The sequence below is a fragment of the Phoca vitulina genome, unplaced genomic scaffold (genome assembly GCF_004348235.1).
Source record: "Phoca vitulina isolate PV1807 unplaced genomic scaffold, GSC_HSeal_1.0 scaffold13, whole genome shotgun sequence".
In the NCBI taxonomy this organism is placed as follows: domain Eukaryota; kingdom Metazoa; phylum Chordata; class Mammalia; order Carnivora; family Phocidae; genus Phoca; species Phoca vitulina.
Genome location: NW_022589716.1, coordinates 28,701,552 through 28,720,398, shown reverse-complemented (window position 1 = coordinate 28,720,398; position 18,847 = coordinate 28,701,552). Strand labels below are relative to the sequence as shown.

General features: G+C 43.0%; 1 protein-coding gene across 1 annotated transcript in view; it reads right to left on the bottom strand.

Annotated features, from left to right (window-relative positions):
• Window positions 1–2,135: 2,135 nt before the first annotated feature.
• Window positions 2,136–18,847, bottom strand: part of GXYLT2 (glucoside xylosyltransferase 2) — a gene marked incomplete at its 5' end in the record, with an annotated part of 101,288 nt that continues 84,576 nt past the window's right edge. Inside the window, 2 exons of the mRNA XM_032412153.1 lie at window positions 2,136–6,348; window positions 11,577–11,749. Coding sequence (XP_032268044.1) covers window positions 6,166–6,348; window positions 11,577–11,749 — 356 coding nt within the window. The remainder of the gene's footprint in view (window positions 6,349–11,576; window positions 11,750–18,847) is intronic.

Below are 18,847 nucleotides of genomic sequence, written 5' to 3'. Positions count from 1 at the left end.
GAAAAATAGTTTTTGAGAACAACACTCAAAGTGAATACAGTGTGTCATGAAGCTTTGTGGATAAGAACTGGTCCCAGTCCATGATACAGCAGAATCACTTCATTCTCGGTAAATATATTTTGAGCACCAGAAATGTATTAGTCATTGAGTAAGGCGATGGGCATAGAACAAGGAACAAGATCACCAAGGACTACACGTTCTCAAGGAACATTGTGTCTAGTGGGGAAGGCAGTCAATAAACGAAATGTTTTACCCCAATGAGTATTGTTACTGTCATAATACATACTGAAAAGAGAAAGTACAGGTTGATATGAGTGAGGGTAAGAGGAGGACCTGCCTTTATGGGGGGATCCAAGAAGGCTTCCACGAGAAAATGGTATTTAAATCAAGACCTGAAGGATACTAGAAATTTGCCGGGTGAATTTGCAGGTTGGAGGATTCCAAGCATGTGCAGACCCCTTTATGGGTAAGAGCTTGGCTTCTTAAGAGAAGAGAAAACAAACCAGCAAAAGTGGTAATTAGAGGAGTGGGGAAGAATAACTCAAGGCCAGGGAGATAGGCAGGGTGTAGCTCACATAGGGACTCTGAGCAGTTTGGAACAAGTTTGCTTATTACCGTAGGAGCAAAGGGGAACCACTGAAGGGCCTCATACAGGTGGGGTGGGTTATGATTCGGTGGGGGCCAGAGTGAATGCAGAGAGAAGACAGGCAGTAGAACAACAATCCAGGCCAGAGATCACAAGACCCCCAGACAGTAACGGTTTGAATGGAGGCAACAGTGAAGAGAAACACAGGAAGCTGACTCAGTTAATATTCTGGAGGTAGAAGCAATACACCCTCTGCTTGTCTTGCACTAGTTTAAGTTGTATGTGGTCACTTATACTTTGAAGGGTTTTTGCTGCTGCAGAAACCAGTACCAGGAGTGGGCTATTTTAGTGGGGGAAGCGATGATTCAGGGAGGAGGGTGATGTGCAAGGAGGGAGAGGGAGCAGACAAGAGTAAAGGCCAGGTTTCTGGGATGAGGCAGCAGGTGGATGTTGGTGACATTTACCAGCTTATAAAACAAAGGAAGAGAAGGGCAAATCGGTTGCCATTCCTTCAATCTGATACTCTTTAAAAATCAGGTAGCCATTTACTTAGTGGAGTTAGAGGACCACAAACAAGGAATTTTTAAGATTTTGAAATTCCATGTTTCTGTGTTTATTCCTTACCACAGTCCAGGAGGAAGGTCATCCTCAGCCCTGTCCTAGTAGGTGGGAAGTCTGAAGCGGAAAGAGGGACAGTAAGGATTGAGAATGCTGGGGCTGGGACTTAAATTCAGTGTTGTCTACATGTAGTTCCTGAAGCTTATATGTCACATAATAACTGGATGTGGGTTCCCAGTTATTCCAGAAAACCATATCCAAGTATCTCAGCATTTTAAAATGTTCTAAAATATAAAGAGGGAACTCAGTAGATGCATGGAGTACCTTGTGCTGATTTTAAAAAGAGACTAGGGATTGGGAAAAAAAACCCTTTGTATAGACTCAAAAACTCTTGGCATGGTTCAGTTATTTTTGATATGTATTATTAGCTTAACAAGTCAATTTCAACTCTGCCAAATAACATGTAGGAATGGGGAGAACTGATTTGTCACATCCTCCAAATTCTCCTCATTGTACCTCAAACATAAAACGTCATTAAAACCAAATAACATATAATTAATAGTATGGCATTAAAAAAATTGTTTTTAATCTTATGGGGCTCGAACTCACAGCCCCGAGATCAGCAGTCGCATGGTCTATGGACTGAGCCAGCCAGGCACTGCTACAGTATGGCATTTTTTTAAAAACAAAGCGAAGTTTTAATGACTTTTAAAAATAGGCTAAGCTCATGTGCTCTCGCTCTCATTCTCTCTCTCTCAAATAAATAAATAAAATCTTAAAAAAAAAAAAAAAGGCTAAGCTACTTACTAAACCAAATATTTCTTTACCAGTTCTTAAAAGGAAGGACTTAAATATTACTATTTAATATTATAAAATTTCAAACTTGAAATCTTATAAAAGAAACACGCTTCCAAAATAACACCAAAAGACATGACTTTTTTAAAAGCTTTTAATTAAAAAAAAAAGAAAAAAAGGTAAAACAGGAGATGGCGTTCAAAAAGACAAGTAATTAAATCATAATATTTGTTCTTTTAATTTGCTGTAACAATTCATTTTCTTTGGAGTATTGTGTTTTTTATGCTCATTTCTTCCCAAAGAAAAGTTACTAAAAAATAAGTTTTCCAACATAAAAAAATCCATGCAGGGTCTCCTTGGGAGCTATAAACAATGGCGCACTTTTCAGTGACAACACGAACATGTAAACCTAATGACGCAGAAACTGCACGACTCTTACATGTTCATGCAGATGGTGACACGCACACACACAAGCGCTTTAGCTTGAGGACTCAAGAGAGGATAACTTTCTCCGTTTGGCAGCAAAATCTCATCAGCTTCAAACACCAGCACTGCAACTGTGAAATGAGTTGACCTAAGATGTCACTATCTAGAAACCTTCAATTCACAGAGCATGACGGATTCCCAGGGCTCTTTCCTTAAAAGGCATGTGGGGTGTGTGTGTGTGTATCTATGTATGTGTTGTGTGATTTTAAAAATTTTTGAAAGCTTTTATCATAAAGAATCCATCTAAGGATTAGAACTTCCTTCTGCCTGCACAGGGATCCTCCTGCCTGCACAGGAATCTGTCGCCCTGCCATTAATGCCAAGGCTCTTGGTACTACTCAGTAGCTTACATCAAAGACAGGAAGGGAAAGGCAAAAATGAAAAAAAGGAAGATGAAAGAGTAGGACCCAAGAAACAGAAAAACCTAAGAAAGCTTGCTTACCATACCATTCGATGAGGATATAATGATTTGTACCCCCATAGCACCCAACATTTTTCAGTCATGAAATCATGTTCACGTTGGCTCATCCAACGTGATACAATCCAATGCAATCTATCTTTTTTTTGTATAAATATCAGGCAATATTTATACATAAATCTAAATTTGTATGGACATGTCCTCTCTTCTGGGTGGGTGGAGTGATTATTCTATTACTGGATCACTCTTTTGTGATGTCAATAAGGTCTTGTATGGCTTGCTTGTTTTATGAACACCATAAGTGTAATAAGATAAATACTCTCAAACCTTGATGAGTCCATATAAATATCCACTTTGATAATAAATCCTGTCATAGTCACAACAATTTGCAATGGAAGCACTCAATATGTAATAGAGATTTCAAATAAATAGCGAAGCTGGAGCGTTATGCCCTAAATGCTAAATTGTCATTCAGGAAGTTGAAGGAAAACTTAAACAGGTTTTCTAGCCAATTAATTTTTTTTTAAATGTTGAAATTTTCAACATAAGTCACAATTTCTGAGATTTGTATTGGAAAAAAACTTAACAAGAAAAATATTGTAAGTATTTCTAGTGACCCTACTATAGAAAGTCTCAATCTCCATGCATACAAAAATACTGTTACATTTTGCTATTGGCAAGTGTTCTTTCATTCTCCAATGGAACTCTGTAGTCGTATGCATTGACCAGAATTCTATAGGAAACAAGAAGAGGAGATGAGAGAACCAGTCTCATGCTCTTCCCAATGTAGATTCAATGTGCCATATGGAGCAACACAACCTTTGACAAACTTCAGACCACAGGCTGCATGATTTAGGAGTCCACCTAATTAAAATTTACAGTTCCCAGATTTCAGAAGCGCTAATGTTGTAGTTGTCTAGAAATTATCAAAGGCAGAGAAAATACTGCCTCATAGTAACATACTAAATGGAAAATAATTAACACGTTCAGGCAGCAGGGATTGGAAGAGCAAATGTTCTCCAAATTCTCCACCAAACTCACCTCAAATTTCAGGATAACATGAAGAAATTCCAAGGCAGAAAACCACACCAAATTCTAAGGTTTCACATTCTCATAATGCATCATTCTAGAATGTTCTAGAATTCTATCATGGACCTTTTCTGGGTATTCAGACCAGAACCAATAGTTAAGAGTTGTGGGTAAACCAGACTCTCATAAAAGAAAAGGTATTGCGGTATTCAAAGTCTTTACAACAGATTTTTTATGGGACTCACCGAAGGAGGAAAGGACTTCTTTAGGTCTGTAAGTCACCAACAAATCTGAATGACATTTGTAGGGTTTACTGGCCATGCTGAACGAGTAGGAAGACTGGAATGGAAGTCCGGGAATCATGTTTACATTCTGACTCTTTCACTAAAACCCCATTTGTGGGATCCAAAAATTACCCCAAGGCCTTTAGATATAAAATAATAAATGACATCACCTTTAATGGTGAAATGAGGAAACAGAAAATATAACAATATAACACATCATAATGGTAATTTCCTTAACAAAAATAATAAATCACAGGCCGCCCAACTGATCGAAAGGAAAGTATAGGCCATTCCTCTAACATTTTAGAATTTGTTACTACCATAAGGGTTCTGTATACCAATATTGATTGATATCTATACATTTCTTTGGAGTGTTGAGATTTTCATATATTTTTTCAGGGTAAGGCTTTTCCTGTGGATATAGTACCTATGATATCCAACTGGGCTCCAATATATAGAACACCATATTTGCATTATCAAAATATTATTTTTCTTTTTATGCTTTTAGATCACTGTCTATATATGATGAAGAGTATTTAATACTTTTATTTCCAAAAATTTGTCTGTAAAACAGGATGCATCTTACCATACCTGTACGTGTTACAGAACAGCAATTATATTGGGTGTCCTTGTTTCTTTGTATTATAATTTCTTTATTTGCCCAATGGAGATGATACAGGCCCCTACTAAGTCCATTAGGCTGCTGTGAACAACCAGATCATTTCCGCACAAGTTTTTTGAGGTAAATAAAGCCTTATGCAAAATACTCTTACCCTGATACCAGCTACAGGAGCAACTAGGGATTAAGTCAGATCCCTTGGGGGACTATAGAATTTCCTCCACTGCAGCTAGGTGATAAGACCTGCCTGGTTCCTTGGCTAACAGCTGGGTAACCCTAGAGAAGGAAAAAAAATTTAAAGAGACCTTTCTAAGGCTGGTAGGAAGTTGAATTTTCTTGTCAATGGAATCAGCTGAACTATCTATTCTGTACACATAAGTTTGAAGTTGGCCTTTAATTTCCACCTGTTGCCCAAGAGTTTAAAGAAGAGAGAAGGTCACCCCTACTAAGGTAAGAGATAAAATGTTTTTGTCTGTGGGTAAACACAAAATCACATCTCTGTTAAAGTGACCCCTTGGGTTTAACACAATTATCGAATTTCCTTTCAGAGGTCTGGTTGCATAAGTATTTCCTATTATTTAATCTTCCACTAATCTAAACAGCTTTTCTTTAAAAACACCCCCAGATATGCTCCATCCTTTAACACTGCCCAATCAGCAGAAATCTGAATACTTCTGCCAGATGTATTTTAAATAAAGCACTGTAAACATAATCATTCTCTCTAAATTTTTGTCTCTACAGAAAAATCTCAGCATAGGGGCCAGCTTTTACTCAAACTGCCTGTTTTGCATATGTGTTACAATGGAAAAGACAACCAGCAAATAAATACAGAAATAGGGAGAAAAGGCTGGGAGCATCTACCCATTAAAATAACAATCTTTTCACCAGTTGGTAGGATTATGGCTAATCTAATTTTGATTTTGGTCCACGGATCTGTATTCCCTACAAGTTTTTAACATTTTTCTGTTTTACAACAAGCATGTATTACTTTTATAACAAGGATATGAGGGAGTCCATTGCATAGAAAGAGTCTCAAGAATATTAGATTAATACACCACATGAGATGTCACTGACGTGGTCTCAGACATTTAACAGGAATTGGAAGACTCACAAAAGTTCCTTTTCACAGCTAGCTCCACCTGTTTGAACAATGTTAAGTGAGTAATAATACAATTTTAAAAAACCCAGAGAGATAAATAGCAATTTAAAAAAAATTAAAGCATATTTCCTTTTAGGGGCAAATAATTGAGCAACATGGAACGAGGCCTTTTAAACGCAACTGTCACAGAGCACCATTAAATATTCACACGAAAGAGATCCAGGCAGCTTAAAGATGAACGTTGCCTTGTTCTTGAGAGGCCAAATCCACTTGCGACAATATGAAAAATATTCAGTGCATCTGGTTGGGGCCCACTTGGATGATGACGTGTTTCTCATAAGCCCTTTTCATTGTTTTCTCAATTTGCTTCAAAAACACTTGTGGGATTCGTCCACATAAAGTGTGAACAGTCTCCAAAAACTTCAGCTGGAGCGGGTAATACATGGATTGAAAGAGATTATCTTGAAAGGGAAACTAAAAAAGGATTTTAAAAAAAATGATAGAAAATGTTTAGTGACTGAAATGCCATTTAAAATGCAAACAACATTTACTAAAAAATGAAACAGGGAATTAAGCATGCAGGCATAGGTTTGGATGTTCTAAGACATTTGATGGGGATTCAAAACCTGATTCAATCCTGTGCAGCCCCAGGCAATTACTTACCATCCCTGGGCCTCAGTTTCTTTACCTCTAAAAAAAAAAAAAAGATTTATTTGGGTCCTTAAAGCTCTTAAAATCTAAGATCAATATATATCTTCAAGGACAAAATATTCTCTATTTAGTATGCTCTTGCTGAGGAGAAGCAAGGCGCGAGTAGAGACTTGAAATCTACTGCGATAAAACATTGAATTCTTCATATTTTTTTGCATTTGTTGCAACTAATTTTAAGATTTATTTATTGTAGAGTGAGAGCGCCCACGCACCAGAGCATACGGGGGGCGGGGGGGGAAGGAAGAGGGAACAAGAGACTCTCAAGCCAACTCCCTCCTGAGCACAGAGCCAGACATGGGGCTCGATCTCATGACCCTGAGATCATGACCCGAGCCAAAACCAAGAGTCGGACACTTAACCAACTGAGCCACCCAGGCACCTGTTTGTTGTAATCTTAATGAAGAAACTTTAGGGTATGTCTATAGTAATCTCATGAAGTCCAGAGTTTAGCCATTACTAGTAAAATTTATCGTCACTGAACTTCATTTTAATAATTCAGGTACCAAATATTGGTTGTTGGGGTTTTTTTTCCCACTTAATACTGGGCTTTTGATTTGAAATTCTCTTGTTTTCCCATGAAAGGTGTTTATGAGCAGAATTTTCCAAAATAAGTCTTTTTGACCACTTAGTTATGAGCATGTTCAAATTTTTATTACAATCTGGTTGAAATGGAAAAGGCCTCCAGTAGGTCAAGTCAAAGATTCATTGTTGGCGAGGAAATTTTATACAAAAAGATTAGAAAAAAAAAAAAGGAAGAAAAGAACGGTGAAAGGTCAGTACTTGCTTGCCCGGCAGCAGAGTGGGTGGGTGTCTGGTTTCCTAGAACAAGTTTTAATCCCTTTAAAGTTCATCAGAAATATTGCTTAAGCATGTTTATCAGAAATGTGAATTTCTTCCTAGGAGATTATGCATTATGTAACACAAGAAGGACCATGTTTGGGACAACTGTTTTCTTTCTCAGCCCAAATTAGACCACTGATCAACTCCTTTTTCATCACCGTATCCCTAGTGACAGGAAAAGAATAGGTCAGAGCCCTGCAGTCATCCTTGGTTCTCTTTCCCCCACATCCCTCATCCAGGCTATCAGCAAGCACTGTAAAATCTCTCTTTACCACAATGCCTTCATGTGGACACCGCTGCCCACCTTCCTGTCGCCCCCATGTCTCACCTTGATGGCTGCAGTAACTCTTCATAAATAGCCCTTGTGTTCGCACTCTTGCCTCCTTGCACTGAGTTACCAAGGTGATATTTTTAAAGCCTAAATCAGACCATATCATTTTCCTGCAGGGGCTTCGCACTGCACTTAAAATAAGATTCCAATTCCTCTCTTGTCCTCAAGGCTCCATGGGACCTGGAACTCTCCTTGGTGTCTCCGTCCTTCTGGTTACCCTGGCTTCTTCCCTGCCCTTTGGGCACACCAAACTCATCCCTGCCTCCAGGGCTTTCCCTGGGTTATTCCTTCTACTTAGCAGGATCCCCCCCAGACTGCCCCATGGCTGCCTTCACTGATCACATATCAGTCTCGAGGAGGCCCCCTGAAGACCCCAGCTCTCGAGCGCTCTTCCCTGCCCGTGACTCTCAGCCCATCACCCTGCTCTGGTTCCTTTTTAACACCTTTCACTACCTGGTACAATTTTTCTTTCTTTCTTCGTCCATGTGAGTATTGTGGCTTCCTCCACCCACAGTACAGGCTTCCTGACGACCGGGCTTTGTCGGTCTTGTTAACTCTGAGTGCCTAGAACCTAGAATTGTCCCTGCATAAAATAGGCTCTTCATAGATGCTGGTTGGAAGAATTACTGACAGAATGTCTACCTGACAGATGATTTCCTTGGATCACAATGGAAGGAGACTTCACTTTCCCTTTGCACAAACATAGACACACAGGGTTAGGGTTTGTGTGGGCAAGTGAGAGAGAGAGAGAGAGAGAGAGAGAAGAGATGGAGGGGGAAAGGGGAGGGACAGGAAGAATACTTTCAGAGAGAGACGAAGGGAGAAAGAAATGCAGTTTGAGAGTGAGAAAACATCTTTACAGACAGAGGAAGAGAGAGCGAGTGAGACAACGTGGACAAGGTAGGGAAGGAGGTAAGTGTGAAACTGCTATCATCGAAACAACTTCTAATTATCGGGCACAACCGTATGTCAGGCACTGTACTACAAGCTTAAAAAACCCATCACTTTGGGGTGCCTGGGTGGCGCAGTCGGCTGAGCATCCAACTCTTTTTTTTTTTTTAGATTTTATTTATTAATTTGACAGAGAGAGAGAACACAAGCAGGGGGAGTAGGAGAGGGAGAAGAAGGCTTCCCGCTGAGCAGGGAGCCCCATGTGGGGCTCGATCCCAGGACCCTGGGATCATGACCTGAGCCGAAAGCAGCTGCTTAACGCCTGAGCCCCCCAGGCGCCCCTGAGCTTCCAACTCTTGTTTTCCTTTCAGATCATGACCTCAGGGTCACGATCTCAGGGTCATGAGGCAAAGCCCCGCATGGGGTGCCACACTCAGTGTGGAGTCTGCTGAAGATTCTTTCCTCTCCCTCGCCCTCCTCCTCTGTTCCTCCCCAGCTCTCATGCTCTCTCTCATAAATAAATAAATAAATAAAATCTAAAAACCATCATTTTGTGGAATCCTCACAACAATTTTATGAGGCAGATGACACTATTATCTCCATTTGAGGAGATAATGAGGAAACTGAGGCCCAGTAAGGTAAGAGCACAGAGTTAATGACTAATAACCAGAAAGGGACAAAAATTGGGCCTTGCGTTGAGGTCTGTCCATCCCCAAGCCAGGCCCTGACCCCACCAGACGGTGAGCCGCCCTGTGGAGAGTGGGGAAACGTGTCTTCCAAGAGGGAGCCTATGTTTGTTCGCATTTCAGGATGGGGTTAGCGATATTCCTGATTGAAATGCCTGACTGCAAATGGTCCTTAGAGGCCCACGTGAGGACCATCACTGTGTATTTGGCAGGATCATTTATGACCCAGTTATTTGGCTTTCTTTCTGTTCCTCCAGAAAGCAAACAAGACGCATGGTAACTCAAGAGCCACCGTTGCTCTATTCCAGACTAGGGCTGGCAGGTCACAGAAGAAACCCAAGCTTGGCTCTGATGGACTGCTGCAAACCCATTTAACTTCTGTTTGCGCTCCTGAATGGCTCTGCCCCGGAGTCAGTGTTTGAATATCTAAAGTGATGATATCACTAAGTACAGAACAAATTTTCTGTGTAATTAAATCACTTGGTCTTTGAAAACCAACAGCAGGAAATGCAGGAGAAGAAAGCGGTGTTACCTTACATGCAGGCTAAACTCATTCCCTGCAGAGAAAATTCTGGAATTCCAGAGACTCTCCTTAGCAAGATGCACATTTTTCACACACAAAAAATGTGTTCCTGTGTCTCAGGATTCGCTCCCGCCAAAGGCCATTTGCGAAACCGTGAGGGTTTGTGGATTCTTAAGAAAAATACCTCTAACAAAGTCTACATACTTTATGTCTGGGGTCAGCACATTTTTTCTATAAAGGGCTAGACAGTAAATATTTTAGACTTTGTGGGCCACACAGTTTGTTATAAATACTCATCTCTGTCATTGAAAGCAGCCACAGACAAACACATAAATGAATGGGTGTCACTGCATCCCGATACGACTTTATTTATGAATGCTGAAATCTGAATTGCATATAATTTTCTCACGTCATGAAATATTCTTTTTTTCCCAATGATTTACAAATCCGTTCCCAGCCCACACGTCTTACAAACACAGGCAGCAAGGCAGATCTGGCCCAAGTTCGCTGACCCCTACTCTATGTCTTGGAGTTACCGTTTCAAAAGGGACATCTCTGAATCTCTGTTGCTGGTTTCCCCCTAGTGATCTCAAGGTAAAAAGCAATGTGGAATGCAGCGTTTCCCCAAGTGTGGGATGAAAGGCAAGGGCCAGCAATATCTGGCATTTTAGGTAGTGAGAACCAAAGTAAGTTTCTTTCAACCTTCCCATTTACCGCAAGAAGATAGTTCCCAGGCATCTTTAACATCTCAACACTTGCTAATCAATCTCTCCAAGGTGGTAAGAGGGGGCCTGAGGCCGTGAGAAGTCCAGCTCCAGGCCAAAATCCTATGTCTGGTCTTTCAGACTCAACCACGGGTAATGACAAGGCTGCTGGCAGGCCTCTGGAGGGATGGGGAGCTGCCCTCCTGACACGAGATTTGGTGCACAGGCAAGTTTACTTGAAGGAGTTGAGTCAAGAACTCAGGCCCCTGCCCCGGGCCAGCCACGCTCAAATTCGTACCTGCATTCCTATCCCAGACACCTCCATTTGGAGGCTTCCTAGGAAAGGAGGGGTATCCTTCCACTCGACCCTCTTTCCCTTCTCCTTCCCCCTCCCCTGGCCTCCAGGTCCATAAGGATGCAGGAGCCTTGAGAGGATCTCTGCGTCTCTGCTGCATTCTCTTGACCAGTACCCTTTGCTGGGTACCGACGCAACACAGGGGAGCTCGTGCCTCTTTTTGCCTCTTGCTTGCACCGCTGCAGGATGTAAATAAAGACTTGATTTTTACTTTTAGTTTGATCCCTTGTCCTAACTGACCACCTCCACACCGGATTTCTCAACAGGATGCTGGCAACCAGGCAACACACTCAGCTTGAGCTGAATAGTATCATTTTGTTCTTATTACGTGATCTTTACCCTAACACATTCCCCTCTGTTATGGCAAATGGCAGAGGGTTTCTTTCTGGGCCTTTCATTTCCTCCTTAAGTGAACTTATTTAAGGACCCCCCCCCCCAAATAGTGACTTACTTGTAAAGATTAAGAGTGGCTATAATACGAGGGAGCGAGCTGATACAGTGAGGTGGTACCTGAGATTAGGGAAAGGGGCAGAACTCAATGCTTCTGGGGAATTCTTTGGCCTTCAAGGGTGCCGAGGACCCAAGTGACTGTCCTGCTTCATGTGGAGTGCGCATGCGTCTGCTACACGGCCGGGGGCGGGGGGGGGGGGGGCACACTTACATCTCGTATTGCTTCATAGAGCGCTTTGAAAGTGGGTTGCTTATCGTCATGGTAGACGCCTCGGTTCCCGTGCAGGACAGACACTCCTTCCCGCTCAGCTTCTTTGCAGTTGCTTCCGTACATGCAGTGATCGGGACGGTAGTTCCACTGGCAGGGGAACACATAGAGACACTCTGGTGGTGACAAGAGAAAGACGCGTCCGCAGTCAGTGCCCGCTCTCCTCTGCACACCTGATGGTTAAACCCATGTTTCCATACCCTGCACACCAACGCGATTTCAGTGCCTGGGAGTGTGACTGGGACTCACGGTCCAACCTTCACCATATTTTGTCCATATTTTGAGATCGGGAATTGAAGGGGCACATACTCGTGATGTTGTAGGTTTCCCCCCAGAAAAGGAGGGCAATGCATCGGGGACAAGGAGGCCAATAAAGTCAGGTCCAAACCCACACTCTCTCACTCAGAAACACTGCAACCTAGGTCCAGCGATTCAGCCTCCCTGTGCTTCACCTCCCTCATCTGTAATATGGGTAGGATAGGAACTCCTTCCTACTGGGATGATTAGATTTAAAAGACACGGGTAAAATGCTCCGCCGAATGCCAAGCACACAGTGGTGGTCAACCGTGTTAGCACTTACAATCCACTCTTCAGGAAGGTTTTATGAAACAGACAGACTTGGAAAATTGGAATCAAGATTGAAGCAAAGGTTCCTCTTTGGATTAAAAACCAACCAACCAACAAAATCAAAATGGAAGGAAAAAACAAAAAACTACAACAGTAAAGGGGAGAACCCTCCCCCGCAAAAGAGCAAAGAAATAAAAAAGTCCCTGTGTTAAGGTGACTATACACATTGTGGGTGAGCATGTGCACACTCGTGTACTTGTATGTGTATCTCTAATCTGGTGGTTCTTTGCCAGGGCCTCCCCGGGGGTCATTTGGCGATGTTTGGAGGGAGATACTGGTTGTCATACATGGAGGAGGCCACTACTCTCTAGTGGGTGGAGACCAGAGATACTCTAAACATTCCACAATGAACAGGACAACCTCCACAAGAGTAGCAGTGCCAAGGTTGAGAAACTCGGCTCGAATCCTGTTTGACGGCTAGGATGATAAAATTAGCAACATATTCACAACCCCTGAGCTTCCTGGCTCCTCAGCTTGATGCCTTTAAGGGCTGGGGTAAGAGCAGTAGGAATCAAAGCTCTCTGTGAGTGTGTGTCAGTGTTCATGAGAAAGGCCCCCTGTGAGAACACAGAAGCATTAGAGCAAATCAATTACCGTTGTCAGAAAAGCAACATAGAGATGTGCTCGTGGGTTGGGCTGACGGCTATCCCTTCTTAGAGACTACTTCCAGAGAGCTTCGAGATGGAAAGCAAACAAGGAAGAGGTCATCACACATCCCCTCTGGTGGACTGTGTGTAATAATTCTACCACTCAGTCTTTACGGGCCATGGTGACACCCAGGCACCCTCCAATTCTTAATCATTCACAACACCCTGCGAGATTTTCCTTTTCTCGGGAGAACCCCTTTCCACCGCGATGCTGCTCTTACTTGCATTCACTTCCACACTTGTACATATATAATCCATAGCTGGGAGAGAGTAGTGCTCACCCTGAAGTCGTATTATCTAGATTTAAACTCCTCTTGGAATTGTGTGACTTTTCTGCATTCTAGCGTAGGGGGTTGGCGTGAGGATTCCGTGACAGAAAGTATCTAAAAGTGCTCGTGTGCTTTTAAACTGTGTCTGACCTCAGACCAATTGTGGCCTTTCGGAACCCCATGAATCACATCACTCCTTTATGATACCTGCTTGGGTATTTGCAGTTGAATCCCTGCTTAAGCACCTGCTAATGTTCCCTGCTGAGTGAACTGCCCTAGAATCCATCTCTGTTTTTGTAAATACACTGATTGAATCAACAAATATTTACCGAGTGCCTGCTTTGTACCCAGCGGACAAAGGAAAGTCTGGTTCCGCCTTTGTGGCATTTGAGATTGGTGATGGAGGTTTTTGCCTCTTCGCAGGTAGTACAGGACCCCACTGCTAAGGAAACCTTCCTTTTCCTTGCAGCCTCCTGAGAGGACCACGCCCAGTGAGGGCATTCCAGGGCAGAAGATGAAATAGAAAGGCTTTGAAATCAGATAAATGTATGTTCAAAGTTGGCTTCCACCATCTCCTAGCTCTACAACCTTGATGAGTTATCTGGACCTCAATTTAGAAGCAGTAAAAAGAAGCTAAGTTATCTGGGGTTGAACTCCAGCTTTATTATGCTAATAGTGAAATGGCTAAGGGAGCAAGCTCTGGAGTCAACCCACACTGGCTTTGAATGACAGGACTGACCCTACTTGCATGAACTCAGCCAAATTACATAATTTTTCTGAGCCTGAGTTTCATCATCTGTAAACGGGGGAGGACCGTAAATATTTTGTCCAGTAGGATTCTGGGGAGTACTAAGTGAACTTATCAATACAAGTATTTGGAACAGTACGACACATAGAAAGCATGCAATAACCGTAAGCTGTAATCATGACAACGACCATTGTTACTGTTATGAGAACTATTGCATTAGGTCACTGGAAGAATAAAACAAAATAAAGGGAATGAGCCTAGCATAGTTCTCGACACACGGTACCTTGGTAATAAAGGTTTTACTCCAATTGTTTCTAGATATGCAGGTGGCCAGTCATTCTTAACCTTTTATGGATCACAGATCTCAGAGTCTAATGAAAGCCTTCGACCTTATCATTGGAAAGGTACAACTGGGCATATTTAAGAACACTTGCTCATAAGTTTAGGGGTTTGTCGATTTCCTAAAGACCAGCTAAAACCCAGCTGTTGAATCTCAACTATGAAACTGGATTCCAGACAGAATTCAATTCACATCTTTACAATCCCCTTCAGAATTTTTCAGAGGAAGAAACGCAAAATACATTGAGCATGTAATTGAAAGAAGAATTCATTCACACACTGCAAGACATTGGTGTCGCTGGATGATAAGGCTCTGCTCCTGCCCTTGGGGAATTGATACTCTTGTAAGGGAGACAGTATGTAGTAAAGTCAAAATGAACATGTTTTTATCAGGGTTCATAGAAAGGAGGATATTTCAGTACAGTTTCATTTAAACTCAGACTTACAAACTAAGGATGGGATTTTGACAGTCAAAAATGGAGCCCTGGAAGAGGATTCAAGGAGGAGAAAATGGCCTGATCATGGTGAAGAGTTTGGAAATCAGAGTGTGCTTTATGAAAGATAAGCTATTTAATTTTGTTGGGATAAATTCAGTCTCTTCAAAGGGGTAAGATAACGGTAGCAAAGCTGTCATATAAATAGACTGCTTTGACCTAAAATATTCAAGAAATATGTATCTATGTTGGATTGCAAGTAACTAACTTTGATTCCAGCTTGAAGAAAAAAAAAGGAAAAGAATTTTTCCTTGAAAAGAGAGGGAGTAGCTCATAAAATCAGAGGTAAAGCTGAACCGGGTCAGGATGTGGGGCAGCTCCTGGACTCTGACAGGTGGGCGCTAATTAACGTCAGCTCTTCAGCATGGCTGCCAACTTCGCCAACACCGAAACCTTGGCTACTTTCTGCTCTTGGATCCCCAGACTCAGGTTCCGAGGATATGGTCTGACTGGGTGAGTGGGAGTCAGGAGCAGACGGAGCTCTAGGACTGCATGCAAAAGCAGGTGGGGTGGGGGAGATAGAGAGAGAGAGAGAGAGAGAGAGAAAAGTAATTCCCCTAAGAAAACTGGGGCCCTGTAATCCAAAGACAGAGCAGTGAAAAGTAACAGTTGTGTCTTTTTATTCACAGATACATTTTGCACGGGTTACACTCTGAAATCTCAATTTGGTTAAGGGGTGAGGGTGGGTGGAGGAGGAGAGGGGTCAGCGGGGGTGGGCAGGAGGAGAGGGGTCAAACTAGCATCATGGGGTGGACTAAAGAGGGAACATCTATGGAGATCAGCTGATGAACATGCAGAGTGGACTAATGATGGCTATTTGGCACATGATCAATAACCATTCTGAAATGGATCTATTTTAAGCAAGATTATCAGGGCTGTCAAAATCTGATGGTTAAAAATGATAGCATGGGGGGGGCGCCTGGGTGGCTCAGTCGTTAAGCGTCTGCCTTCGGCTCAGGTGGTGATCCCAGGGTCCTGGGATCGAGCCCCACATCGGGCTCCCTCCTCGGGGGGAAGCCTGCTTCTCCCTCTCCCACTCCCGCTGCTTGTGTTTCTGCTCTCCCTATCTCTGTCTCTGTCAAATAAATAAAAAAAATAAAAAAAATAAAAAAAATAAAAATGATAGCATGGGGAAACAGGTTACTTTCCACTGCTCAGGAAATAATATCATGAGTGGTTTTAAAATTCCAAATCCCCAAAGCCTCGAACCACTGCAATTTATTTTAAAATCTTCTTTCAAGCTAACCCCTCTTCAAACCCTGAGTCTTTGCTATTTTCCTCTCCATTTTTACATAGATAAAGAAGCCCATTAACTGATTACCTATGGCTCTGAAATCCCTTAGTGATGGCTTCAGGAGTCTACATTTATTTCCAGAGCCTCCTAACTATTCGCAAAGTGCCGTGTAAATTGATTGCTCCTTACGTTTCTGATTATTTTGTACTCTTGGGTTCTCTAAGATTATGGAACAGCTCATGCCTGATCATTTTCACTTCATGGTGAAATAGGCTTGCTACTCACTCACTACACTACCAATAGAATGAAGGCTGTTGGATGCATCATTAATTTTTGTTTGTTAGTTTTGTTTCTTTAATGCGTCCTTCTGGAACTGAGCTTTCCCAGCATCCTCTTCCTCCTTCTTCCAGAATGCATCTTGTTCCAGAAAAGGGCAATATATTCTTCCAGGAAGACTACTCTGATCGCACAACCTAAAGAAGCAATCCTCTCCCTCCAGCCTTGAAAGTCTGTCTCTCAATGCCTCATTTATTCCTTTCTTTAAAAAAGATTTTATTTATTTATTTGAAAGAAAGAGAGACACAGAGAGCATGTGTGCGAGAGAGCAAGCACAAGTCGGGGCGGGAGGGAAGGGTAGAGGGAGAGGAAGATGCAGACTCCCCCCAGAGCAGGGAGCCCAACTCAGGGCTCCATCTCAGGACCCTGAGATCATGACCTGAGCCAAAGGCAGATGCTGAACCGACCGAGCCACCCTGGTGCCCCTATTTATTCCTTTTACAGCATTTATTACAACCTATGATTTGTAACAACTACTTGCTGCTCTTTGGAAGTCTACCTCTTCCAATAAAAGGTAGGTTTCGTGAAAATAGGCGCTTGTCCGTTCTGTCCGCTGCATCATCCCCAGCGCCTGCCACTGGGACTGGCGCATAGTAGGTGCTCAAGCAGCATCTGCTGAATGAATGAGTAAATGGGACCTTCTACCTTTTGCTACCAGGTGTGTCCTGCTTTCTCTGGATTTCTCCCTCTCCTTCTACTCCTCGATTTCCTTGCTGTGGACTTTCTCTTCCATTCATTTCCCTCTGTCACTCCAGTCTCTCAAATCCATTCATTCAACCAACCGACTCTTTTGAAGACCAACTCCGCTCCAGGCACAAAGCCTTGCACGTGAAAGACAGAAAGTAAATACAACAAGGCTACTTCCCACAAGTATCTGACAGTCATCATTCTTGGCTTTGTATCAGAGCTCATGAAAGTCCCAGACTCCCCAAACAAGAAGATGTTACCATTTTCCCGGAACAATCCTAACGCCAGATAGCTGAGCCTGTCAACCCCACAGCTCACCGCTGACAGATGCTGGAAGCTTTTGGCGGGGTAAGGGCCAGTGTGGCTGTATGCCCAAAATGCAGGGCCCTAGTGACCCTGGCAGGATGAGAACAAGGCCCGCCTGGGGCCACCGGAGAGGCTGTCCCACGTGACTATGTGTTCCACTCCCTGTGGCACCACCAAACCCCTCCAGCTCCCTGGTATCCCACCCTTTGTATAATCCATGACAATCTATGTATATTCCAGGCGCATTTCAGCTCTTCCCTCTCCCTGTGGGCAGAATCCTACTGTTGCTATCTTCTGGACGCCCTGCCTCCTTATCTATACTTGGCTGGTTTCATTTCCTTCCCTGCCCACAGCCCACCTTTAGGGAGATTGTTCCTAAAGAAGGGAGAGACCTAGGTGTTCATGCCTGAGAGAGGAAAATGCCACATGGCCTTGCTCTTCTGGCTCCTGATGACCAGATCATGGGCAGTCTCCCTATCCAAAGAGAAATAGTTTTTAGCTGGGCTTGGAGTCATTTCCTAGGTTGGGCCAGGCAAATCTCTCTGTCTTCTCTCTCTTTCTCTTCAAAAGTGTGAATTAGGAAACAAAGGGGGCTGTTACCAAACATGCATCATCATTGGCTGTGGGCCTGTAAAGCTGTGTGGGCTCAGGGTTGGGCCACATGAAACAGAATGCTGAGAAACAGAACGGAATCAGGTAGGCGTGGAGAGAGGCAAGGATAGCAGAGGCCATGGGGCCTCTGAGGGATGGAGAAATCAGCTGGGGTCCTTAGCAGTTTCCCAGAGCTAGTTCCCAAGAGGCCTAGCCCGATGTGACCCATGTGTTCCCAGGGCTGCTGCCCCCGGTCCCTTCCTTAGTTGGCCTGAGTTTTGTTCCCTGCGACCCAAACATATTAATCAAAGCACATCTTTCTGTGTAGGGTGCTCTTCTGGCTTCGGTCAAATCTACCCTTTCTATAGAACTCTGCTCTCGACTCAAACTCACATGTAGAGCTGTGAGCTCCATCTTCCACCCCACCTGCCAGGAAATGTCCTATGGGCTGAGCGACCTGCATGTCCCTCCTGAGCTCCAGCTCTCTCCTCTTGTCTACTACCCAGCACTGCAATTACACATCCACAGCAATTTACTATCTAATTATGGCAAGAGTTTTAAAATATTTTTAAACGAATGACTTTTAAACACATTTTAAAAAGTGGTGTTATTGGCTATAGGAGGCTATAATAATAATAATACCATTCCAGACATGTGCTCAGGTTTTTTGTGCATTGCTTTTTTTAAATTTTTTTTTTTAAGATTTTATTTATTGGGGCGCCTGGGTGGCTCAGTCGTTAAGCGTCTGCCTTCGGCTCAGGTCATGATCCCAGGGTCCTGGGATCGAGCCCCACATCGGGCTCCCTGCTCAGCGGGAGGCCTGCTTCTCCCTCTCCCACTCTCCCTGCTTGTGTTCCTTCTCTCGCTTTGTCTATCTCTGTCAAATAAACAAATAAAATCTTAAAAAAAAAAATTTAAAAAAAAAAAAAAAAAAAA